General features: G+C 33.8%; 2 protein-coding genes across 3 annotated transcripts; one reads left to right on the top strand and one right to left on the bottom strand.

Annotated features, from left to right (window-relative positions):
- The first annotated feature begins 3,029 nt into the window (after positions 1 to 3,029).
- Positions 3,030 to 16,633, top strand: LOC137925256 (peroxidase-like). Its single transcript, XM_068768682.1, has 12 exons — positions 3,030 to 3,146; positions 4,335 to 4,590; positions 4,666 to 4,874; positions 5,080 to 5,253; positions 7,716 to 7,909; positions 8,665 to 8,860; positions 9,812 to 10,009; positions 10,679 to 10,859; positions 12,316 to 12,543; positions 13,975 to 14,038; positions 15,266 to 15,464; positions 16,285 to 16,633. Exons 1-12 carry the CDS (start codon positions 3,092 to 3,094, stop codon positions 16,479 to 16,481), a joined length of 2,151 nt encoding a protein of 716 aa, XP_068624783.1. The 5' UTR covers positions 3,030 to 3,091; the 3' UTR covers positions 16,482 to 16,633.
- A 2,880-nt stretch (positions 16,634 to 19,513) lies between these two features.
- Positions 19,514 to 27,429, bottom strand: LOC137924259 (leucine-rich melanocyte differentiation-associated protein-like). Of its 2 annotated transcripts, XM_068767643.1 has the most exons (5): positions 27,155 to 27,429; positions 26,082 to 26,219; positions 25,037 to 25,147; positions 22,857 to 23,006; positions 19,514 to 21,627 (listed from the first exon to the last, which is right to left on the bottom strand). In XM_068767643.1, the coding sequence occupies exons 1-5, from the start codon at positions 27,196 to 27,198 to the stop codon at positions 21,390 to 21,392; spliced, it is 681 nt and encodes a 226-aa protein (XP_068623744.1). In that variant the 5' UTR covers positions 27,199 to 27,429; the 3' UTR covers positions 19,514 to 21,389. The 2 variants fall into 2 exon arrangements, with proteins under 2 accessions (XP_068623744.1, XP_068623752.1); XM_068767651.1 differs by lacking the exon at positions 25,037 to 25,147.
- Between the last annotated feature and the right edge of the window lie 233 nt (positions 27,430 to 27,662).

The raw sequence follows: 27,662 nt of genomic DNA, 5'->3' as shown, positions 1-27,662 counted from the left end.
GCTGCCGATCCTATATAATTAATACATACACCAGTAATCGAACAGGCGACCTGCGATCGCAAGTTTCTGCTATCGCTGAGATATCACTCCTCAAATAAACGATTCAAATGCTGTGCAATTTTTTAAAAAAAGATATTTTTTTATTGACGCTTGTAATAATAAATTACATGTGTTATAACCTATTGTTTATTATCAACGAAAAACCAACAAAGGACTCGTTTTTTTATATTCTTGACAATGTTATCTATTATTGTTTTATGACTAATGGAGAGGTCTAGGAATTGTAGGTTCTAGGAAATGTGTAAAGTTTGAGTAAAACCAAATTAAGGCACGTCAACATTGTTATGTCAGGCAATAGATGCCCATTGCAAGTCCTAGGCCTTTCCGATAATGAGCGGTTTAGTGCTGTCATAATCCAGCGACTTTTTGCGACCTCGGCTATGTTGTCGATCCTCCTAGTGGACTAGAATGCATGTAAGATGGACTGATTCTTTAATATTATTTAATATACAACGATACCTCACTTTGCATCGTGGTTACGTTCCAAAAAACGCGACGCAAATTGAAACGCCGCAAAGTGAATTAAGATTTTCTATAGCAAACCATGTAAAGATCGAAGATAGGTTCCATGGTTACGAAAATACTACTTTTTAAAAAGAAAATTGAACAAAGTAAACATTTTAAAAGCAAAAATAATATGACTCTGCCAATAAATAAATTGAAAAAATATTTACCTTTTTTGTAACCAGAAACAACACGTAGAAATTTATATAAATTTATTAATCTCTTTTGAAAAAAAAAGCACAACACACTACGTAATTGAAACTGAACTCTAAAATTAGCGAAAGAAAGTGAAAATAAAAATGTATTCTAATTGCGTTGTTTTTAGTTAGGAAGGGAATCCCCGAGTGTTGATGGCACGGCGCAATTAGAAACAAAAGTGTTGCCATCTTTTAGAAAATTTAAAAAAAATTAGACTCGAACCCAAAACAACGTGACCTCGAAAAACTAACAGCAGCGACGCAACTTCCAAAAAAAAAAACGCAATACGAAACGACGCAAAGCGAGGTATTGGTGTATGTCCAATAACAAATATACCCATCATTATTTCAGATGTAAGACGTCTTATACAGGACATAGATCTCTATTATGTCTGGTTGCAAGCGACCTGTATCCAGCCTCTTTCGATGATTTTAACAATGTTCTCTGTCCACCTGTGGGCCGACATACTACACTGCTCTTACTGATTCTTTGTCCCCACTCATCTACCTCAAAAACCTGAAAACTAATTGGCAATTCACCAAGCTGCACTGGTGAGAGTACATCGTGACCGATCTACAATCATCTAAGATATCGACAATAAAGATGAATGATCGCTTTTGTTGCAAGAAATAAAAAAAATCAGAAAATTCGATAAGCGTTTGTCAAAACAAAAGTTAGCTAACTGGGCTTTAGCGTTATAAAGAAGCTCTTATTACTTTATCCTATAATTCATGGATCTCTCATCCCTTAATAAGATCGTCTTATAAAATCTAACAAAAAATTGCCGCGTGTAATAGTAGAGACGGATCTCTGTTTTAATACTACTTTACCCAAAGCACTCGCGTAAGTTTTTCAGCCAGGATTTCGTCTTCTATACTCTCTGTGAACTATACCCTAGACGATAAGTGGCAGTAGTTCATATTTTGAGTTTCTCATCATGCGGCCCAAACATTGCAGGTTTCTTGTTTTTATTGTACATAGCACTTTTAATTTTTTAACACTGTTATTAACTTTATCTGTCCAGGATATCTTCAACTTTCTCCTATATACCCTCTATACATATTTCAAAAGTTTTGTAATAATATATATGATTTTAGATAGAAAATACATTTTAAAAAAAGAAGTAAATATGGCGTTTTTCTAAAAAACGGCGATTTGTTTCAGACAACTACAGACTAATATTATTGTTGTTAACCAAGTAAGATAACCATTCTTGTGATGTGATACTTGAGGAGAATCGCTTCGAATGAGAATATGGGGCATAGCCTACCATCTAAAACCAGTGGAGATTGGTGGATGGTGAAGAGATAAAGACAAAAAAATGGAAAAGCTATAAATTGAACTAAACGTACTAGCTTAATAGCTGCAACTGGCAACATAGAATCCCGGTACTTAATACTCAGCAGTAACTAATAATATACAATTTGTGGATAGGTACCTCGAAGGAGTCTACGCTCAGCTGAACATAAAGCACTCAACATATCTGCTTATAGCATTTAAGAGTGTTGAATGCTATTAGCAGATATGCTGAGTGCGAATAAGTGTGAAGAGTTATAATGTGTAATTTAAAAATTATTAAATTTCATTTTGAAAAAGAAATTGTCGACTTTCTGCCCGGCTTTATTCAGCAGATCAGCATTCCGAGACGGTTGTAGCTTACTAATTGTAATATTAAAATAAGCGATGATTCAAAAGTGACTGTCAATGTTATTTGAATAAAGAAATTTCGAATCTCAATTAAAATTTATAGCCATTAGATTAATCGAAGATTACAACATAATAAAAAATTCTTTTTTCAAAACTGACATTTACGAAGAAAATTAAATAAAAGTGACGATCATAGAGCATAATTTCGTTTAAAAATGGAATTCTAATTAATGAAGCCGATTAATATCGTAACTATCACTCGATAAAATAATATTTTGTAATAAAGGAATAAAACATGGCCCATTGTTCATAATTACGTCAATAGGGACGTGACATGATAAGTTATTGTGGTTCATCGGTTTAATTTATTATTATTATGTGATCGAATTTTGCCAAGTTCATACGTTACTATTGAAAAGTATTACAGAGTAAAAATTGTCACATTCAAAGTTGCCATTAAAAAGTTATAGTCTTGCTTAAAAAATGCCAAAATATTAAAAATTATCAACAAAGAAAAAAAAATTAAAGTCAGATAATTATGGAAGCAGTTTTTATATTTCGCGGTAGTAAAAACGTATTAGTGCTTTCAGTGTTATTTTACTTTTTTGTATCAAGTGTTAGTGGGTGTTTTAATAGTGGCTGGGAATTTTTACTGGAAGATTTGATATCAGATGTTTGCCCAATGCTGGCAACCGCTACATCCATTGTTAAGGATTTGTTGTCTCCTAATTCATTAGGTAAGTTTCTGTTAGCTTTGAATATAAGATAATCTAGAAGATAACATTTGTGGAACGGTTTAAATTAAGAAAATAATGAAATTAATCAAAATAATGAAACAAGCACGGAATTTCTAAGATATACTTTTCCGATAACAGCAAAAAAATGTAGAAAAAATATCTAAAAAACTCTTAACTCAATTTTAAGCCCGAAGTAAATTATAATTAAAGTTAAGTAACTGTAAATATAAAGAAAACGTTGCCTGATAAGTAAAAAATAAATATATAAGGAATTCGATTGTTAAGAAAGAAAAGAAAATTAACTATTGAAGTGGAATAGAATAAACTAAAAAGGACTAAATAGAGGATGTAAAAGTAGAAGTAAGGGATATAAGGACATGGCAGAAAATGTGCACATAATACCTAAAATTAAAATCAAAGCATACTAAAGGTCTACTTCTTTAGGTTAAAAAAAGAATCAGTATTTGAAAGAATTACTAAAAAGTGCTGTCATCAATTATACCAAAATTATAAAAAGGGAGTTATATCATAAGAATTAAATAAATATGTTTTCACTACATATAATTTCCATAATTTTCTGACATGTGAACATATGACACATTGTAATCAAAAAGTAAGGTAAAACTGTCATTTAATCCTCTCGGACATTAGGATCTATAATCTCAAATTGATCTATAACATTTCCTAAGCGCCTGTTTACAAAAATTTGTAATATTATTTTGCTCAGTCTAAACCATTTTTAAGGATGTTTTGCGTTTCAAACGCGTCAAGTTTTGATTAAAGCCGAAATCGCCCAATTAAAAAAAACTTTAAATACTAGACTCTTTGGCCCGCAACCACCGTATTCATAATTTAACTCCGTGCGGCTTCTGGTGATTCAACAGATTCAAAAAGTCAATGCGGGGACGCCGTTTTGATACTTTGGATAAGATAAAAACTGAATATAAGGTCTTGAAAACGGTTTTTTTGAGAATCGTAAAAAGCGTTGACAAAAGTGAGCTTTGTCGGGTGGGGATTATTACTCAGAAAAAATGTTTTTTTTTTTCATTATCTCTTTTTAAATATTTAATACTAACTGAATTGTACATAAATCGATCTTTAGTGAAGTAATTTTTACAAAACCAATTACCGATTTAATTGTAATAATTTTTCGAATATGTGCTATACGGTTTCGACGGTGTCTTCTAGAATGTTCGAGAGAAGAACGCGGGTTGATAACGAAGGAGATGGTTTCCGAAAGTCTGCGGTGCGGCCGCGAGCTATCACGGGCGGCGAGCAAGCGCGGCAACAAGTTGGCGCGCGGTGGAGTTTGTTTGGATTCTTCTTCCCCCGCGCTGTTCCATTTCTTCTCCGCGAAACTCTCACCGGAAGCCAGAAAAGCAGCCGATGTTTCCCACGAACTTCTCACAGCTACGAAGTTGTTGCAGATGAAAATATGCTCAAGGTGAATGCCCTTTACATTTATAATATTATTTTGCAAGCAATTTATTATTATGTTTATTATTAAACTGTTTTTTAGTTACGATATATCGCCGAACACGTTTATGGAATGCCTGGAAGATCAGTCAGTCAAAGTGACAGACATTGGTTACTGTAAACCCTACAAGGTTCCTTATATCAAGTCCAAGTATCGCACTATTGATGGAACTTCTAATAATGTGAAGCATCCAGGGTGGGGACGAGCTGGTGCACCGTTCTCGAGGATAGCCCCTCCAAGATACAGCGACGGTAAGCTAAGTTTTGACAGATTTTTTTACAAGTTTGAAGTTCTTAAGTTAATTACTTTGTTTATGATAACTTAGACTTTACATAGGAATGTACACCGTATACAATGCCTATTCAACTTTCCAATCCTCTAGGTTATGTAGGTTATTACTTATTGTCTCCGGATCTCTTTATTTAATAAGCTATTAAGGTTTAATGTATTGTCTAGGTATATACGCAATGCCGTTGGCTAAGAGTGGCAAGCCGCTCCCAAACGCTAGGCTTCTGTCAACTGACCTGTTCGGGGACAGGCCGATTCCAAGCGGTACCTTGACATATATGAACATGCAGTGGGGACAATTCGTCACGCATGATTTGTTATCGCAAGCTATGGAAGTAAACGGTAAGATACATAACTATATGTTTAACTAATTTTATTAAGAAAACAAAACTATGAGAAACAGATATGAAAAAGGAAACGGAATAAGCAGATATGACTGGAAAAATATCTACATGAAAGCATACTTTTGCGTATATACAAACTGTTAAACATGCAGTGAAATTCTTCACTTATTTGAAATTACCATATGTAAATCTAGTATGTTGTTTTATCTGCACTCGTTATTAAAAATCAAAATAAATATATTATACATTAAAGTGTATAAAGTAACAAAAAATGAAACAAAAAAGTCAAAAACTGTATCACGACATATGAAACAAAATTGCATATACATTTCACAGAAATCTGACCATACATAAGAAAACTTAAAAATTGTAAATGTTGCTTGAATTTATTCCGCTACCTCTTCTCCAAGTGCTTAATATGTGCTTAATACTTTCCGAAGTGATAGTGATGTTAGCCAGTAAAAAACGACCAAGTGAATGTTCGCCCCCTTTCGAGAGCCTTTGAGCCAAAATACTTAATTTGTACGAATTGAAAGTTCAAGTTGAGATCTTCTATCTTAGGCCCTTGTGTTTGGTTATTTCATTGAGTATCTGCCTTAGCGATCTAAGAGTTCTACCGCCTCTCTATCCGGCAATGTTTGTATCGGAAAGAAGGTTTATTAGAAAATTATCATTGTAAATAAATTACATAAAAAGAATAAAAAATGTAATATTGTTAAAAAATGTCTCGAAGAATGGAAGGCGATGCATAGAAGGTTTGTAGGTAAAGCAATAAAAATGAAAGAAAATGTGAAATAAGGAAGCAGATAGAATATCAGATATAGTAATGCAGGAAAGAAGAAATATAAAAAAATTATACTTAAAAACTTAGTGAAATGTCTCAAAATATGATAAGGGAACGAGAGCTCCCCGAAAACGACGGACATAAAAAAATATATGTAGCGGTTGATGCCCTAGCTTTCACGGGACCTTCCAGCTTTTTCTTTTATTTGCCATCAAATCAAACATCTAGAAAGTACGAAGGCTATTAAGGTAGCAATATAAACCAGGATCACAAAATGTAAATAAGAACAAAATATTAAGCCCACGTTTAGAAACGTCACCGACCAAAGACTATTTCGAAAGAGATTCACCAAAGAAGCAATTGATTTTGTAAATGATTTATACAGTGGCGTACCTAGAACTTTTGCCGCCCGGGGCGATCTCCAGTTTGCCGCCCTTTCTATTATATGTCAATGAAATAGTGGTTTTTGATTTAAAAAAATATTGATCACTTCAAAGTAATCATACAAACTTTTCAAAAGAAATGACATTTATAAACTGACATCAAAAAATTTTAGTTAGGAAAAATTGCCGAACAAAGTCGTAAAGATCCTTTTATGAATTCAACAAATTTTAATGAATACAATAAAATAAAATTATTATCTTGTTCTTGAATTAGAATCCAAAATTTACACTAAAATGCATTTATATACACCGAGGAATAATATTCGAAATCTTAAAGTTAATCATAATTTATATAAATCAAATATTAAACTTATAATAATTATTTATTATTCAAGAAAGAAAATAAATTTGAAATGAAAAAGTTGCTTTTTACAACTATAAGTAAATATAAAAAATGCCGCCCCAAGGTAAGTGCCGCCCGGTGCGGACCGCACCCACCGCCCCCCCCTAGGTACGCCACTGGATTTATAAATTGATATCTAATAACATACATATATATATAAATATATATATATATATACAATACTTCAGATATCGTATTTAATAAAAAAAATAGGTAACACATTCGTAATAACGAAACGATTAGAATTATGAAAACTATTTCTTGTAGTACTAAAGAAATTACATAATCCTCTTTCATCTTAGCAACGCCCCTTGGTCTATGTCCAGCCGTTGCTTGATATGTACCTCCCCCAAAGTCTGTGGGTCCAAAAGGTTCTGGAGTAGAAAACACAGAATACAGACCTTATAGATTTTTAATGGAATCAGGCGTTATTTTGCGGAAGTCCATACTAAGAAAGAAAAGGACCAATATTTAGCCACTTACGCACATGCACAAGACTACCACAGTCGTGCAACAAAGTGCACCGCCCGCCAGCCCGCTGATAAATGCGTATGCGGTAAACAATGCGAATTACACAACTGCCACCGATAAACCACTCAACACGTGTTTCACCCCTCCACGGGGCATCTTCAGGAGTTATGTTACACCGATTAGTGTCAAACACAGAGTCAATTTGCAAAATTAGTGTCTGGCGGGCGGTGCACTTTGTTGCACGACGACCACTGTATGTGCGAAAGTGGCTAAATATTGGTCCTTTTCTTACTTAGACCTTATAGAAACCATCTATTGATGTTTGATATAGACTGCTTTCAACTAGTTCTACTGGATATCTACGCGAGAGGCCTTTGAAAAGCATATTACGACTGAAATAATGATGACTTGATTTTCAGATGAAGGAGGTATACAGTGTTGCTTTGGCAACGGCAGGGATGTTCTCCCTCCAGAGTGGCAGAACGACAAATGCATTCCCATTTGCGTACCCGAAGACGACCCTTTCTACCGTCATCACGGCGTCCGTTGCATTAACTTTGTTAGAAGCATCACCACACCCAGAGATGACTGCAGTCTAGGTTATGCGGAGCAGGTGAGATCTATTCTTTAGTAACAGAACATCTGTACGCAAAGAAACTGTATTATTTCAATAAAGCAAATATATTTACTCAAATTTTTCAAAAAATTTACTGCATTATTTCGGAGAACGACTGTACTTTCAAAATCTAAATTAATAAACCTAAAATCAAATGTAGATTTTACTAGTCACCCTTGAAATTTTAGGTAATAAATATACGTTCTTTAAATGATATGATAAATTCTCCGATGCTACTAAATAAATATAATTTACTATTATATATAAAGGGAATAGATATCTTGTCGGTTAGATTTTTAATGTTTTTTTTCATTCATTCGGGATACAATATTTTAAATCAGTTTCATACGAGTATTAATATTTTACCCTAATAGAACTTTGAATTATTTTTTCAAACTGTTCAGCATGTTTTAATCAAAGTTTGAAACCTGTGATTGTTTTATGTAAATAGTTCATATTATTGCTGGTGAAAAATATAATAAAATATTGTATTTATTTAAAAAATATTTCGAAGCGGGATCGTTAAAATCCTTATACACTAGGTGGTCAGATAAAAGTGCGCTTATTCTTAAAATTTTGGATTTAACACCAACCAGTAGTATAAGAAAGCGATATACTTGCTAATAATCTAATTAACTTATGCTTTTAGGTTATAATATATTTAAATTGAGCAAAATAGGTTAAAACACATAGCGATAAATATATATATATAAATTTGTGTCGAAATGGTTATATATGAATGTTACATACAGATGAACACAGTGACGAGTTTTTTGGACGGATCACCGCTTTATGGTTCAGAAGCAATGCTCGCTTCAAAATTGAGAGAGAGAAGTGGTGGGAGATTGAAGGAGAAGATGAAGCCGGGCTGCAAACGAGGGTTTTTACCGAGTGCTGATGCCAAGACCTGCGACCTTAGGAACGCGTCCGACCCGTGCTATCTCGCTGGTATGATTATCATTTCTTTTGCATTTTTTTGACAATTGCGGATATTATTATCAAACACAAAATACAAGGTAATGTGTGATATTACTTAAAGCTGTAGTAAATGTGTAGTTCATTTATCAGTAAAAAAGTTTTAAGTTTTTATACCCATTTCCATCATCTTGCATAAACTGATCGCTTTGAAATATGTCACATTAATTTATATTTTCTAATAGAATGCGACAGGCCAATAATTTCTAGCAGTAGAAATTCTGAAGAAACAGATAGTAAACAATAATTTATTTTAATATTCGGTAATCCGAATTTCGAATACGATTTTTCTTACTAAATTATTATTTATTATTTCTGAAACATTTGATTTTTGGTTAGAGTGTTCCATGTATAATTTAACAGCGAATGACTTTTATATTCAACCATTTGTAGCTTTGTACTCACAAAGATTATTATGTTGATTATTCTTGAACAGTGGTAACCTAATCTCTGGTTCCGTTCTCGGAAGGCGAAAATTCAATGCATGAAACAAATACGTACGTATAAAAGCCTGGCGTTTAAAAGACTTTAATTATTATTTTTTTAAACTAGATGTAATATCTGTCAATATAAATCAAGTTCTTTGACTTAAAAACAAAGAAAAGTTTGTCATTTCTCTAAATACAAACCTTAAACCAATACAGGCAGTCGTTCTGGAAACTACTGGTTTCTGTATGTGAAAAGTTGGCAAAATCACAGACATTCTTTGCTCTAAATACAAACCTTAAACCAATATAGGCAGTCGTCCTGGAAACTATGTTGGTTTCTATGTGAATTGGTTGGCAAAATCACAGACATTCTTTGAGTGAATCTCTGGCGTATAGCTCGACAATATAAAACAAAGTTGTAGGAACCATAATGAGTAGGACTATACAAGTTTGTCAGCGATAGATTTGTTGGACTTTAATTATAAACAATTTCCAGGAGATCGGAGAGTCAACCAGACTCCAACGTTAACCGTAATACACACTCTCTTACTGCGGGAGCATAATAGAGTTGCCGACATCCTTGGCTCTCTGAACCCGTTGTGGACTGACGAGAAGATATTCCAGGAGGCAAGGAAGATCGTCATCGCTGAGATACAGCATATCACGTACCAGGAGTGGCTTCCTTTGAACTTCGGTAAGTAACGATCAAAATATGGTGGATTACATTTCGTGTGGACGTAAAGTTGGAAACTTTTTTAAGTAATCTAAATTTACATACTACTTAATTAATATTGAAAAAGCCTAGAGGCAAAAACATCATTCAGATGTACTATCTTCTATAAAGTTATTTACAGTGCAGTAACCACACACAAGACCTTTTACAAATTTTGGTTAAATATAGCAATGGATGTTATATTATCTGGAATACTATTCTAACTTATACGTCGCCCATAGAATGTTTTAATCATTTCCTAACTGGATGAAATCGAGTCTTTAATAAAAAAAATATTATAGTTAACTGTTTTAATGTAGCAAACTGTGGTCTAGGAACGAAGATGATAAAAGGATGATGATGCAGAAGACGATTTGAATGTGAATATCTATAAAAAAACTGTGGAGGATGAAAGGAGAAAGTGAAATAAAATAAAAAAAAATACTTTACTCGAGTTGTAACGGCCATGCCCCGCAGAGGGGGGAACGCGAGATCCCCAAAAAGGAAGGCATTATAATAAAAAAAGAAGCTATGTATATGTGTATATACGTACATACAAAAAATCTTAGATGTTGGGTCTCCAACAAATTTTGTACACTTCTGTCTTGTTCACGTCAGATGAAGTGTATCATCTGTAAATATTTGTTTCAGGTGAGAGCTACCTTCACTACTACCGCATTATCCCGAGTACGCTATACAGCCGTGACTACAATCCTGAAGTGAATCCAGGTGTGGTGGGATCCTTCGCAGCAGCTTTCCGATCATTACACTCTGTGATCCCGGACTCTTTTCTCACCTGCCCGTCAACCTACCAATGCGCCTACATGTACAAGTAAGGATGAAGATATGCCGTTTTATCGTGACCATCATTTTAGCCGTAAGGAGTTCGTTGCTGAACCTAGGCCTCCACTAGAGATTTCAAATGGGACTGGTTGGAAGCTAAATGTCATTTTACATTTGCGTAGTCTTTTTATTAATTTTTTTTTACAGGGTTCACCAAAATACATGCCCACTAAAGATAAAAAAGACTAACGTCTTTTTACTAAACAAATAAATGTTACTAATCTGTGGTAGACTCGAGTAGCCATGACTTCGGCGCCTGCAAGGCGACACACTTTATGTGAACTGTAGAGAATGTTTAGTATAACCTAAACCGATATTCCTGAAGCGCCTTATAGAACAACTAAATGAAACAATAATTTCATTTGGTACCCAAATTATGAGGTTTCTCAAAAAATTCTTTTTTATTGACCCTTCTGTACTTACACATATGCGACGGCCGAACATTGTTGAATTTTTTTTGCGCGTTTGGTGTTATGTTATTCCTCACAGACTTTTAATAGAACTGCACTAAATTGTACTTTTATTTGTAGTTTTTTAATTCTTTTTCTGGGCGATTATTTCTAAGTTATGTACAAATAATACAGTTTACAAAAAAAATTGGTACAATACATACTTACGATTAATTAACCCATCTCCTTTCTTCAATCGAACAAGATGCACTGATTCACTACATCCATACACGGTTGAAATCCTTTCAACCCGCACTATGCGTTTTGACACTACTTTTATATTGCGAACATTCAAGTTATGGAACAAGCTATCGGCATCGTTATTTCTAGCTAACTATAACTTGAGAGCCTTCAAGTCACGAGTGAATAGGTTTCGTCGAGGCAAGCTTATGTAATGTGCTTTGTGCAACAGGTGAAACAGAGATCCAATACTTTATTTATAGTCTGTAAAAAAGTTTCTTTTGGGACACAAAAAATTAAATTCGGCTGACGAATTCTTGTCTTAAATTATATGAAATAAAATATTAAGTTATAATTAAATTAGCCTTTGTTTTATAGCAAGTGTTCATCTAATAAATTCTTGTCCTAGATGTTTAGTTATTTTTAAAACAGTTTCTTGAACATGACAGCGTGACTCATTCAATTTAAAATGGACTTGAAGTAAATCTTCTCTTAGGTAGCCCAATTAATAGATTGACAGAGAGATACATTTAATTACAAGGACAATTGATTTTTGGATAGCATTTACAATACATTAACTGACAGCAAATGTACTATACATTCACACCTTTAAAACTTTTACATCAACAACCTGCAGGCCTTGTTATATATATAAACATGTTGTACATATGTATCTTTGTTATGTTTATGTCCCTTTATTGCCTGTTTGTTATTTCCTTTTATATTACGTATCTTATAACACGATTTACATTTTTAAAGGATAAATCTCTAATAATAATATTTTTCAATGCGCAATAATTCCCGTGTATGTTTCAGGCTTAGCGATCATTACTTCAATCCGGCGTTAGTGGAGTCATCTACGGAGTCCTTCGACGATATAGTGCGCGGCATCTTGATGCAGAGCTCCGCGGAATCCGACCCGCACTGCACCAGGGAGATCACCAACTTGCTGTTCAAGCTGAACAACGACTGGGGCATGGATCTCGTGGCTATGGATATTCAGAGAGGCAGGGACCACGGTTTGGCCTCTTACAACGACTATAGGTAAGAAGCAAGAATACACCTGTCAAAACTCTGTAGTTTCGGTCGGCGTCGATAGATGGCATTAGTTGTTTTCCGCATCCACCTGCGACAACTTGCACAACACCGCGTTCTAAATAATAGGAGAAAACATTCCTAACCATACCACACGTTCTGTATTGAAAGGCGGCCACCTATCTCCTAACAGCGTGGACGATCCGGATCCTACTTTTGGTAGCCAAGTGGCCCACGCTGCTGTCCCAAGCCACATATACACTATACATCTCTACTCGGCTAGAGCTGTCTTCTATGTGCAAACGTCATCGTGCATCTGGAGTACGAATGCCCAGGATTTTTTTTTGATAAGTTCACGGAGCCTTTAGTTCCGTGAATTCATTTCCGACGAAGCTATAAAAGCCACCGGGCTAACGGCATCAACATTACCAGACACCAAGCAGTATTGACATTAACAAAGAAGACTCGAAAGAAAAAAGCAAAAGACACGGGGTAACAGTGCACGACAAACTTTTCAAAAAGGTTCACGATCTTGAGTACTGAAAGTTACGACGCATGGATGATAAATATTTATTTATACTATATAATTACGAATTCAACTATGTTATAACATAGCAGTGGTAGCCCAGCTGTATAGCATATCGTAGGTAGCGTGTTCAATTCCCGGAATACAATCTTGTATTATTCACACTTTGTGCATTAATTACATAGGATTTCCACTGCTCACTAATAAGTTTGCAACGGGTGGCCTGACAATCGTTGCCATTCTAATGTATCCTCGTAGAGATATTTTCGTAGAAGACTCGAACTTTGCAGTAGACGTCTGAAGTAAAATATTTATTGCACACAATACACACAATTTTAGAGAAATAGAAACTAACTAAAGTACCAAAGTTAGTTAAAAGTAAATTGATGACAAAGGCATATTATTCGATAAACGAATATTTAAATGACAAGAATCCTTGGCAATGACGTAACTTCAATATTTTGTTTTCATTTAGTCTATATATGACGACGCTGAACTTTTCTGAAAGGTGCTGTTGTGGAGTTTCTTCTTAATTCTTCTTCGCAACTATAACACCTCGTATTGCACAGTCAAAAATAAAATCGATTTAATGAAACTGACTATCAATAAGATTCCTGTTAAAAGTTCTAACGTTGAATAAATGTATTTTATCTTTATAGTAATACTGAAGGACCTCTTGAGTCTTTTTACCCTGTAGAGTTTCTCCAAGCGCTTTCTTTCCCATCACGTAGAAAAAGTATTATAAAATTTGATAACGTAAGATTGTCAAGAGGCCGTTGCTTGATTTCGTGCTTCAGGAGTATTAAGACATTAGTTATTGAGTTCACGATATCTTCAACATTCTTCTCCAGCACTATATTTATAATTTATGTATACACGTATATGTGTTTATTAACAACATTAAATTGTTTTAGAGAAACTTGCGGCTTGAAACGGGCGCACAGTTTTCAAGATCTTTCCGGAGAAATACCACAAGACGTAAGTTTATTAATAGTTGTTTTTACTTTATTAGATTATTCTTTATTTATTAACAAGAAGTTATCCCGTCAAGTACAGTACTATGTTCACATACAAAGAGAGGTGACCTTGTTGAAGTCATCGGAAGACATCTGATGCAGGGCGCTTCCAAACGGTCTTCTTGATAATCGATTAGGGAGATCTTTCTAGCAGTAAATGTCCTGCTGTTGAAATGAGCCGATCTGAAAGACTTAATATTGTAATATCTCTGTCGTAGACCAATAGAAAAAAATGACGTATTTAATTGTGATCGCTTTGTTTATTTGTTTTGTCCTAACAACTAGCAAAGATTACTTATAAAAAATATATTTATATTCTCTCTCTATATCTTTTTTGAAATCGACGCTGCTAGTCCTGCGGGCTGAAAGCTTCGTCGAAATGAGTTCGCGGAAACAGAGTGGTCCGGGAGTTTCTATACTGTACACTGCAAGACTTTAGTAATAATGTGTGTATGTGATATTAATACAATAGCCATATAGATATATTTCTTAACTTTAACTTTAGTTTCGGCCTGCGTCGACAGATGGCGCCAGTTGCTCGTAAACGTTTAAAAGGGCCATCGCGCGGTAGATTCGTCATTAATATATATATATATATATATATGTATATTTATATTACACTTACACCCTTCATAAATGGTATACGATATATTTTGTTAAATTGATATTTTAAGTTTGAAGCCTATAATTGAAAGATTATTTTATTTGCAAAGAATTTGTTTACCCATAGCAAAATATAGTAATGTTAAGTTTCACATATCTAGAAAAAAATATTAATTTTTTTTTTAAAGAAAATAATTTAGTATAAATTTAACCTTTAGCCTTAATAAATTTAACTTGAACATTACTATTAGTATATCTTTTAATTGTTTTGGAATATTGAGGCAAATTTATGACCAGCCTTACTGGGCTAGCTTAATTTAAGACACCTCAACCATGAGTGTATTCTAAATACTAAAAATATTACATTATCTCAGGGAGGTCACTAAATAATTTAAGCCATAGGCCTTTCACTGTTGATTGTAGGTCTCCCATAGATTATCAAAAGGACCTGTTGTAAACGACCTGGATTCAGTGTCTGCTAACGACTCTGACAAGGTCATCTATCCACCCTGAACAGGCTTCAACTGTCATCTGTTCTGCACGTTGTATGACTGGTTCACTACATTGTTAACAAAAATTGTTTCAGCGTATATACGCACTTTCTAAAATCTACGAGTCAGTAGATGATATAGATTTATTCGTCGGTGGAATAATGGAGAAGAGCGTGAAGGGTTCAATACTGGGGCCGACATTCCAGTGCATAGTCGCGGAGCAATTCTATCGGACGAGGATCGGAGACAGATTTTTCTATGACAACGGTGAAATGTCACATTCTTTTACACCTGGTGAGTTAAATATTAAACAGGATATCCATAAATAAGTATGACAATTTTTTTAAATATCCACGCTTCAAAAATATTTTTAATAGATAATAAAATTAGTATTAAAATTATGTTTCAAGCAGTATCAGTCAGATGTACAACAATGGAGCCATATTTTAATTTCATTTATAAATTAAAAGTACAGTTAGTAGTTAGAAATTTAAAAAGTTTGACATTGCTAATACTTAGCTATTAAATATTTTTTTAATCTTCTGTTAACAAACTTTTACGAGTAATATGGTATTGCGTTGCCATAATTCTAGTCAGAATTTGAAAAAGGAAATACGTAAAAATTTAAAAAAAAAGTCCTCACAGATAATGTTAGTTATTTCTAATTTCCCCCAGAATAATTACAAAAAACCTACAAAACTATTAATTTAGTAACGCGGGAAGTTAGCTTTTCTTAAACAAACTTTAAAATCTAATCCGCCATATTTACGAAATCGCCAAAACCAACGTACAAAATAATTGAGCTACTTTACCCACAACAATTATTTAGACTAGTTTAACGTATGCAAAAGATCTACAAAAGCAAAAATCAGAACTTACATACCACAGAATCGACATTTATAATTTAAATAATTTCTTAGTCACAGATAATATTAAGTATATTTTCCCGGGTTTTTATTATAAGTATTAGACATAATTAATTAAAAAAAACTTACATACTAAGCCATCTAGACCAATATTCAAAAGAATGTAGGAAATATAATTGAAATGTTTTTTTTTAAATAGATGTCATTAATCAATTGTAATTTCCCGCCTTTTTTATGAAAACCCACAGATCAACTAAAAGAAATAAAGAAGGCGTCTATGGCGCGCTTGATCTGCGACAACACGGACGGAGTTAATTACGTGCAGAGGAGAGCATTTGAGATGGAATCTTCGCAGAATCCGAAATACTGTTGCTCGGATTACGACGCGATACCATTCGTGGATCTAACAGCTTGGAAGAGACCTATTCTTGAGTTGTATGATTAATTGAAATTGACTAGTGATTTTTATAAAAATATCTCTGGTTTTTGAACTTACTACTAAATATTTATTTGAGGTTAACATACATGCACCTGTGTTACACTTTAAAAAAATTAACAGAAGAATTGACTGAATTAGAACTTTTTTCAATTATAACAAACTTGTTTTTTGTAACAAAATTAATATTCGATTCGAATTCATTTTTATTCTGTGTTCAGTTTAAATTTTTGACAGTATGATTTTTCGAGCGAAAATTATATGATATTTTTTAATTCAATATCGAAATGTCAAACAATCAGGTTTAAAAATAGAATGCAATGATATTTAAATGCGGAACTAGAATTTGCATAAATATTTTTATCTCCTGTTAAGTTAGTTACTTTTAAGAATTTAGCCTTAAGAACTTTTTGTATTAAAGATTATTTATTTTACGAGCATACTTTTATTTTCGTCTACATTGCTGATACACGACTGCCCTTGTAATTCATCTTTTATTTATTACAGTTTTACAAACACTTGTACCCGGCTAATTAAATCGCGTAATATGAAAACGCGTTATAGGATTATTCCAGTAGCTTTCTTTCCATTACTAACTTCTTGTAGAGTTACTCAGTAGGGAATTTATATGGTTTCAGATACATTACTTTTAGTGTTGATTTAAAAATAGGGAATGTTTAAAAATTTGATGGTTAAATACTATTTTTCATTTGACTATTAAAATATTTAGCACAGCCGCATTGAGGTCATGTAAATTATGGGGTTTTTAGACCTCAAATGAGTAAAATACTCATAATTGATGATTGCTTCTGGTAGCCAAGCGGTAGAGGATTGAGAATTGCGGTCGCAGGTTCGATTCCTGGGAGACACAGACAGTGTTATATATAATTCAAATTTTGTACATTAATTATATTGGATTGCTATGTTTAATGGAATCAGCCGTTACCTTGCGGAAGTCCATCTTAAGTAAGAAAAGGATCAATATTTAGCCACTTCCGCCACCGCCAAATTACTCCGAGTAATTTGGCGGTGGCGGTTGTGTGATTCGCATTGTTTGCCGCATACGCATTTATCAGCGGGCTGTGCACTTTGTTGCACGATTAACAGTGCATGTGCATATGTGGCTAAATATTGATCCTTTTCTTATATAGGATTGCGTCTGCTAACGAACAAGTTACCAGGATAGGATGGGCAGCATCGTCCTCTGCGTGCCATAATACTACACTGCGATCGCTAACTCTCCTGCGTGGCGATTGTGGCATATACCTCCATAGATATCTTTGGCGCAGGACTATGCCTTGCAGTGATACAGATGATTGATTATGGTCAAATTGACCATAGTGAAAACAATAATCATATTTATTTATATAATTATCCACTTAGATTTACAGTAATCACTTGTATACCACAAGAGCCTAATTTGATAAAAACAAAGTTATGTGTACATTTGATTTAAACCGAGAACTTTAATCAAATGAAAAAAGTACATCGCTGACATACCGTCAATGACAACCCTTATATCTTTCTATCCTAATGTTGCCCGATAAGAATTTTTCTCCCACATATATGATGACATCGTCCAACATAATGCTATGCGGATTCTAAATGAGCCTTGATCAAGAGCCCAATACAATCTAAGAAGATTTTTTTAACACTAAACATTGGTATGTTATGGTTACAGGGTCGATCACCCATTTTGAATTTTTGCATTGGAAATACACGTATAACTTTTGCACTTTCGACTTCATGACTTTTTATTACTAATCAATCATACATTCAAGCAAAAAAAAACAGGTCATTTGACACGCCAGTAGATATATGTACCTCAGTATTGATATAATTAATGTTAAGTAGTTAATTCAAAGGATTGTTGAAAGAAATAAAACACACAAATAAAGACAAGTTTTATTAAAACATAATAATTGCCAAACGTTTAACAACCCATGTGATGTTTAAATTATTGTCTGCGATCATATCACAATTGAATAATATTTACATTATCATTACATACATATTTATCATATATTGATAAATCCACTGATTTACTTAACCTGTACACATATTTGAAGCGATATAACACGTTTTGCATTTATCTAATGTGTTTTATTATTAAAAGAATGTTTATGTTATGCAAAACTGGTTGACAAAGCCATATTTAAATATTAAGAAATAAAAAATTACGAAAATTTTTCACCGAGGCGTCTAAACACCGTACTGTTACCATAGTTGTAGCAGTAAAAGATTTTTCAAAATCCTCTTTTAAGGTACCGAATTTCGTGAGGTCCCGGAGGACACATGGCCGAGGCTGCTGCATACTATTTTACAGGCTTGGGAAGTCATTGAGTTCTTTGATTGCTTCGGCAGACGCTCTATGGAGTTACTATCCTTTAAGGGCCCCTATGAAGAAACCTCGGCCCAGTTTCTCTTTTTTTTTCTCTTAGTTTTTTTGCATAGAAATGTTAGACTAGACTGATATATCACTAACCATCAAATATTTAGTTATGTCCGAATTGGCACTATTTCGCGCGTTTAATGATATATATATATATCGAGAGAAGGTCGTCCGTATATCACGGAAGTTCGAATGGATTTCGTATCCAAATCGAAATTTAATATTTTTTTTAACGCGTAAAAATGTTTTCTGCGTTATGGAATTTATTTAAAAATTTTCATAGTATTGTCTTTAATTAATATATTTTTACTACTTAAAGCATAAATACTCATGATAAAAAGGTTTTAAACCAATTAAAGATTTACTAGGCCGAAACAGTAGAACACGATTTTTTATAATATTAAATACTACGTTTAAAGAATTTCAAAAGTCATTTCAAGATATCGACCTAAACATTACTTCAGTCGATGTACAATGCCCGGTAATAAATATTGCACATCGACCTTAGGAAAGAGACAATCGGCTAATAACGGTTTCGTTGAGCGTTATCTCTGTCGCACGACTAACAAAACGACACATATGTAGTGTGGGACAGAGATAATGCTCTACGAAGTCGAAATTAGTTTATTGTCTCTTTCTAAATATGTGCAATATTTATCGCCGGGTACTGTATGCACATTTGATACAGGCACAGTATTTTAAGCATAACAAGATATCTTAACAACTACAGTTAATTTTAAACTCTATTCATAGGTGATAAAGTTTAAATTGGAATCTACGTTTTGTTTAACCTCAACTATAATCTACATTGATATATTTAGGAATGAAATCTGCATCTAATTTCTCTATCTATTATTTAAAATTTCTAATGATTTAGGAAAAGATCGGATAACTACAACTTTCCTAGAATTAGAAAATACAGGATGTTTGAAAAAGAAATTCAACTATTTATGTCCATAATAGCGATGATTATATTACAATATAAATGAAACCCAAATAAATCAGAAGCAGAAATAAATTTTACATATTAGACTAGATTTCATCGAGCTAGCAAAACTTTCTATGTAAATACGTTTGTAAAAAAGAATCCAATAAATAAAACTAGTAATGTTCGAGAAGAAAATCTTAAAAACAATCTTCGGACCGGCACAAGAATGTAACCGAGTGTGAAGGTTCTGCAAGTCACAAAGGCTCAGGTGGGCGGGCCACTAGGAAAGAATGAACCACACTAGGGCGGTTAATACCATATCCAAGTGGACCTCGCAACAAAAAAGACCCAAGAAGAGGTGGCTGGAATGTGAAGAGGAAGATCTAAGGAGTATCGGAAGGAAGACATCTTGACAAATAATGTTAAAGCGAGATGGAAGAGGAAAGTGGAGGTGTCCAAGACTCTTATTGGGTTGTAGCGCCACAGGAAGAAAAAGAAGAAGATAGATTCCTAAGTAAATTGTAGAATTCTCTGGGTTACGAACATAAAGAACACGGGTCTTTACAGTATCTAGAAGTTCCCGGTCTACCTGATGAATTTTCTTCTTAAACACAACCGATTTTCTTGAAAGACTATCCAATGAAGGATAGTTTTTTGCTGCAGCTGATTCGCGACTATTGACGCCACAAAATTACGTTTTAGGTTAAACTCGTGTCGAGTTTACTTTCGAATTGCCCCAATTATTTTCCCCCCTTTCTCCGTATGGGGCGTGGGCGCCACGTTGGGCAACATTGTTTTACAAGAACAACAGACTTTAAGTCTTTTTACCCTTTGACATTTATAGCTTGTCCTTTGTTTTAGGCCTGAATCCTGTTTTTTTTTTAAAGCATAATAAAGACCCAAACTTGGGAATTCACAATAGATACGATAGAGTCGCGGAAGCAAACTCTCTGAACCAATTTTTTTAAGACGATTAGGTATGCTAATCTTCGTGGCGTGAAGGGGGTGGGGCAGGTCACATCGGCGCGGTACAGCGCTTTCGGGAGCATTATACTAACATATATCAAATGTAAATATCTGAGACGATAACGTCAAGTGAAAACAAACCTTCAGACATTTTGCAATACGTAACATATTATTGCAACAATATAAACATTAGATAGTAGACTTAACACGATAAACAGCACCAATTTTAAAACAACATTATTTCTAAGCTATTGGCTATAATAAGCTGTTAACAACTATACCATAGGAATGTTTACGAAGATTTAAAAGGTATAACTCAAAAGTGTAAAGGTACAGATAATTTTAAAATTTCGGAAATTCAATAAATATTTTAAAAATATAATTATACATGGTATTTGAAACGTCTTATAAGAATTCCGATGTGCCAAATCATATGCCGGGTGGACTGCCGCATATGTTTAAGATATTTTCGTACCTTGTATCTTATTAGTAAATATTCAAACATTTCGAATCGGGGTTAAGAAGCTGTCTCCATAATTTCTTAGCGATTAAGTCTATCTGATTTCTGATTGGAAGCGTTAGCTATGATCCATATCATTTCATAGATGACACCCTAACGTTTATTCAACTGTCATATCAGAAGATTCCTTCCCTGCTTCTCCCGAGACCACAACGAGCTTATTCTGTTCTGGAGTGCGTTCCAGGAGACAGAGCTATGCATCAGCTGTGACAGGCCGCCAGACCCTGGACTCACTATTCTTTCAACCAACGGCCTCTTGTACAAACGGTGGGCCTCTGCCTTCTCGTCTTCCGTCACTCTCCTATCGTCCAGGTGGGACAGAGATGGGAACTTTGATATTACGAACAGCCTAAAATTATTAAAACTATTTATTCCATGTATTAGAAATAATATTTATAAATAACGTTTCTATATTTATTTAAATCTGTGGTGAACTGAATTGTGGTGAATAGAATAGACTACCAGGAGAATGGAAATATCTCTTCCTCTCTTTATTGACCTTACATTCATTCAATCATTCATGTCAGCCGATACGACCTTAGTATGTCACCGGGCTTCCACCGGATCGTGGTCACCACTCGAGAAACTTTCGGTTCCAAGGACCGACGGCTGCAAGCACTACTGCCATTTCATACTAGCAATTCTTCGAGCTACACGAATGAATTTGGTTCTTCTGCGGGTATACTCATTTATGGTTTGTTGTTATCAATTCGATCTCTCAGCATCCACGTGCATGAGATAATTAAACCCTTTCGTATTTACAAACACACATACGCGCGCACGCCAGCAATCAGACAGCCACACACACACACAGACATAAATAACTTAACACAAATCTCGATAATTGACGCTCAACAATTAACGCCAAATTGTTTTAATGATGTAACAGTTTACCAAGACACAGACTCTGTCTAATTAAGAGTGTAATTTTTGTAACATTGTAATTAACATTAACACCTTAATTTTAACAAAGAAGTTATATAAAAGATTTATTTTCCTTAATATTAACAGCCTATACTGCAGTATTCCAGTTGAGTTAAAATTGGTTCAGCGCTTGCTTCATAGATAGCCTCCGCTATGGATACATTCTCTCACATCAAACATATATGTTTAAAGAACTCAACACATTGTAAAAATATTTTTAATGGAATCCTACCCGCTAATACCACCTGAGTGATCGTCCTTGTCCTGGCATGAGGGACACTGCCTGGCATTTGTCTAACATTATACTGTTTTGGATAATCCATTCCAGGATATATGTTATTTATGCTATCCCTGGGAACTTCTTTGAGATGATATAGCCTTCCCGGATTTAAAATAAGACCAATTGAAAGCAGCCTGCATCCAACATCTCCAGGGCCTTTAGAAAGTCATTTGTCCTGGTGGGTAAACATTCTTCAGTGCTCACCTCCAGAACTTTAACGCTTCAACTTGTCAATCCACTGGACTACATTGGTTACTTTTATTCATCTATGGAGTTCCTAATTCCTGATTCCTGAATCCTGGGCAATGCCCCTTCATGGCTAATGAGCCTCTGCGAGCTTACCAATAGAATGTAAGAATAGCTTTATAACATACCTGTACTGCAAATATTCATAGAAGGTTCCACCGTTGAAGTAACTTGGAGCTGCCGGGTTGCCCATAAGACTAATGTACTCCAAATTAGGACAGGACTCTTTTAACTTCCCAGCCCATGGGTAAAGTGATGAAATTTTACAATGATTTAACCTGAAATAATACATACTCATTGTATATTGATATATAATCTGTAATTAACAAAGGTTTCTTTAACTGGCCTTGACTAGGAATGAACAACTCGCGGTCCGTTGAACATGTTTATGCGACCCGCTAAGTATATCTAAAATTGAATTAATTATATCGACTTTTCACGCCAAATTAATTGTAAAAATGGTAGTACATAAATAAACCGAAACAATTTTAATTGCACAATTAGAAAGTTGTTAGTAATATTAACCAGTTTGGATAGAAAAACAGTAACAAATTTCTCATCGAAAATTTCGAATACATTCGTTTTTCTTTTCTATTTTTGGTTTTAATTTTGCATTAAAATTTGCATATTTTTCAATGTAATAATTAACATAATAATGTTTATCATAAATAAAGTTTTATTATTTGAGTTTTATTAATAAGTGCTGCATGTGCGAGTCGCCAATAATTATTTAAATTGGTCCCTTGATTAAAAAAGTTGTTCACCCCTGGCCTAGATCATTAGTTCCCAAAGTGGTTTAGGTGGATGCCTAGGTGTTAAAAATGAGGGTTCACTTTATACGTTACTAGAAGTACGTTGTCTCTTAACAAGACGATTATTCTATCTTTGCATAAAGTGAGACACCGGTCGGGTCTTGGAGATTAGAGATTGGACAATCGTATATAGGATTAAATGTAGCAGCTACAATTCCTTTATTTACTCGTATATTTCACGTTGATGTACCGTTTGTGCAGAAGGCTGAAAAACTTACAAAGGATACATTCTCATATAATTTTCAATAACGAAAAACCGTGGGTTCGTTTTAGCCCAAACTGGACCCCTATGCACCCCCACGGGAGACTCGACAGAATCTCCTTTGGTGTGACTTAAAATTAAAGATACATAATTCGGAAGGGGTGGACAGTGAAGAATTAAAATGTTGCCTTGTCTTCACCTATCAATGTAGGCAAATATTTTAAGGTTAGAGACTGATACTTGTAAAAAACTAACATATTCAGACTACTACTACTACCCATAGTCAGATTTAACTTTCATATTTTTTATAAATTTTGTGAATATAGTGAATCCTACAGGTGGTCCACTGGTGGTCTAAAATAAAAAAAGTCAGAACATATGGTCTAGACAGAACTGTCTTTCTGGTACCCAAAGCACATTTTCTGCAGCACTGTAACAAGTGTGATAAATAGTGTTTGTACATGTTCTTAACAAACACATCACTGTTTCCACCTCATCTTCAAATTTCTGGTGGAGGCAGACTAACAATAATCATGTGTTATTGCTGGATTTAAAGGGTTCATATATGAACACTTCATATAATAGGTACAATAGTCACTATGGCCATTACAACTTTAGTTTTAATAATTCTCAAAAATTATGCAGAATTTTAGTGTTTTAAAATATTGTCTATCAACATATAGTAATAGATAAGAGATAATATATCTTATCAAATATGCATATTTATAATAATAATCTCAAAACTACTTTTAAGCGCTGATGACCAAAGGGATTGATATATCCATAGCATTGGTGTATATGATTGACAACAGTTGGATTTGATTATAATGTTTACTGAATGGTTTTTAATCATCTCAAAGACATTTACTGCAAGGCATGGGCCCAAGGATCATCACAATGACAACTCCAGCACTGTTCACATCCAGTAACTTATTTTGATATTTATTACTCTGGTACATCTAATAAGTAGCCTACCCATGACACAACTAATTATTACAATGGATGATTTTAGTCACATCACCACAAACACATCTACTGCAAGTCATAGGCCACCCCAAGGTTCACTATGATGACCACTCTTGCACTGCAGCAACTTACTGCAATATTTACTACATTGTTTCATATAGGAGGTATCTATTATAGGTAATATATTACATGTACCAGCATATGGTTACCATGACTTGTGGTTTCAACTCAAATGATTCTTAATAAATGGTATGAAAAAATGGAATGGTATCTTAATTGCATATATTGACAGAGGCTTAGAGTGAGATAAAGAATATTAAAAACTTACCACAACAGTTGCAGTTTTGGCAGCGGTGGCAGAGTGCAATTCTCTGTTATTGGATTAGAATCAGCAATGAGAGATGTTAAATGTTTAAAATGGACTACAGCATCGAGATTCCTAAAACAAGTTTGCTTTATAATCAAAATGGAGTATGTATATTATAATTTAAACTTCAGTATAATCACTGCATCCAGTGTACATGGGAGGAATCTTAGTGGCATTGACTTCTGGCAACTGTGAGATATGTACAATCACTGCACTTGGAATGGAACAATATATCATAAGAAAGTGATAAATGTATTGAGTAAATAAGGTTAATAAACATGATTTAATGTTATCATGATGAAAGACTGCATTTTATCTATTGATTGATTATGCCATTTTCTATCAACTTCTTGCTTTAATATCATCAGTTGTTGGTGATAGAGACCCGAGTCAATCAGTAAAAGTCATTATACACAAAGTCATTCTGATCTAACCATTCACACAGCATCACCATGTTACAAGTAAATCAAGAGTTTGTCAGTCTTTGAAACCGGACTGATCTTCGACCATGACTTTTTTATGTTTTTGTGGTTTGTGATCCAATTTTCATCAACAGTTATCAATTTCCTCAAAACCGTTTTATACATATGGTTGACTTTATAAAACTAAGTGTAAAATATAAAAGCTTTTCTTTATTAACATTAGCTTAAGAAAATAGTCAAAATATATTCAAATATTTTATCAAAAATTGCTTATAGCAGACAAAGATATGTCAAGGACTATGTATTAGCTAACTAACAGGAGGCTTTGCATACTCGAAGAACAAACCTAATGAAAAGTTCAGAATAAAGTCCGTCTTTTATGAGCCAAGTGACAATGGCAAACTTTTAAATAATTGTTAATGCAAAGAAATTTTTACTAATCTATCATTAATGACCTAAAATATAAAAAAATCCTTACTATTGCGAAAAAAATGATTATAAATATTTTCTTTAGTGGGTGTTAATATATTTTCAAGGCACAACTGACATGCTAAATATTTCCTTGACTTTGCTGAATAACTTACGTAATTTTATTGTGGCTTATGTCTAAGTACTTGACATGATCAGAAAATCTCTCCACAATTGTTCTTGGCACTTCATACAAGTTTTCATATGCTAGGGTCAGTCTTGCATCATCATCATCGGAATTGCCATCTGCTGACCTGGGAAAAATTGACTACTATGTAATAAAAATCAGTCTATTGAGTATGAAACAATGTGAGCATTCAATATATAAAAAATATGAATTTTTGTTATACTATGTTATAGGCATTCTCGCCATAGCTGGAAAACTTTTTCACATACCCCAATCACAGTTGTCAGTCAAGGGTACATTAGCTCATTTTAGGAATGGGATTCCATAGTGTAATGAGATTTGTGTTGGTAAACACCTATAGATTGTATGGAGGCAATATTCCAGACCCTTTTCCTACAGTATTATGTACCCGGCACCCACATAGTGAATCCATGGATTTCCACTCATGTACTGACATATTACTATGTCTTTGATACTATAAGAATTAGAGAGTTGAAACTTGGTAAAAATATTTCATTTTTATAAGTAGAACCTAGATAAGAACAGATTTTACAAAATTTGACCTGTAAGAGGGGTTGAGGAGGTGTGTATTAAGTTCATGAAGTGGAGGGGGCAGTCAGTATCATCATATAGCATGTTACGTTTTAACTGTAGACAAACATTTTCACAGAAAGAGGGTATGTTTCCCAACATACTTACACCCATATTGTATAATCTGCAATTCACCATTTCAGCACTTGATTAGATGTCATTTTTTCATAATTCTGGTTCTTATATATGTCAATTTTAGTTATATTTAGGTAAAAAGGGGGTTTGGAAAGCAAACATTTCACCTATGATCATAGGCTGTAGATACTCATTACATACAATGAAAATAAAAAATGAAAAACAATTTATTATCTATTCCTAATTTGCAACAGGAAATATATTAAGAGAGAATTTTGGTACAATATCTACATTTAATTTAATAACACTTTTGGTACATAAATAACAGACATTTACAGAGTACCTGGAAGCATCAAAAACCAACTCATTTTATATTTCAATCGTATGAATACTTACATGATGAGATCGGGAGGTATTGATGCCTGAGCCATTGTTGTCATAGAATCAACAAGTACGTCCCCAGAGACGTTCAATTCTTGGATTCCTTCGTCGCAACTGAGAACACTCGCGAAACTATAAACGCAAATTTTATAATAACAATGATTAATTACTATTTATACTTTTTTATTCCGGAAAACGATATAGCGCTTTTCACATGTTTTTAGTTTATTTTTAATACATATGTGAAACTTAAGTTTGAAGCATAGGGAATTTCTTTACACAATATTCAACACCCATCTTACAAAACAAAAAGAATGACATAAAAATATTAATGTTGCCTAATAGAGTATTGCATTGTCATTAAAAAAAATAAAGAACAATATAGGTTATGCTCGAATAAAAATATTGTTGATTGTGTTTGTTATAAACAATAAGTGTTCATTTACGTCAGTTAATTTACGTGAATATCATAAAATCATTAAAATATTATAAAATAAGAGATATATTTAATTAAATATTTGTG

Source organism: Battus philenor, unplaced genomic scaffold, assembly GCF_028537555.1.
Source record: "Battus philenor isolate CCGP_79_NKW_IND1 unplaced genomic scaffold, ilBatPhil1.0.hap1 SCAF_10, whole genome shotgun sequence".
Taxonomy (NCBI): Eukaryota; Metazoa; Arthropoda; class Insecta; order Lepidoptera; family Papilionidae; genus Battus; species Battus philenor.
Note: the sequence above shows the minus strand (reverse complement) of the source record. Positions and strands in the feature narration are given on the sequence as shown.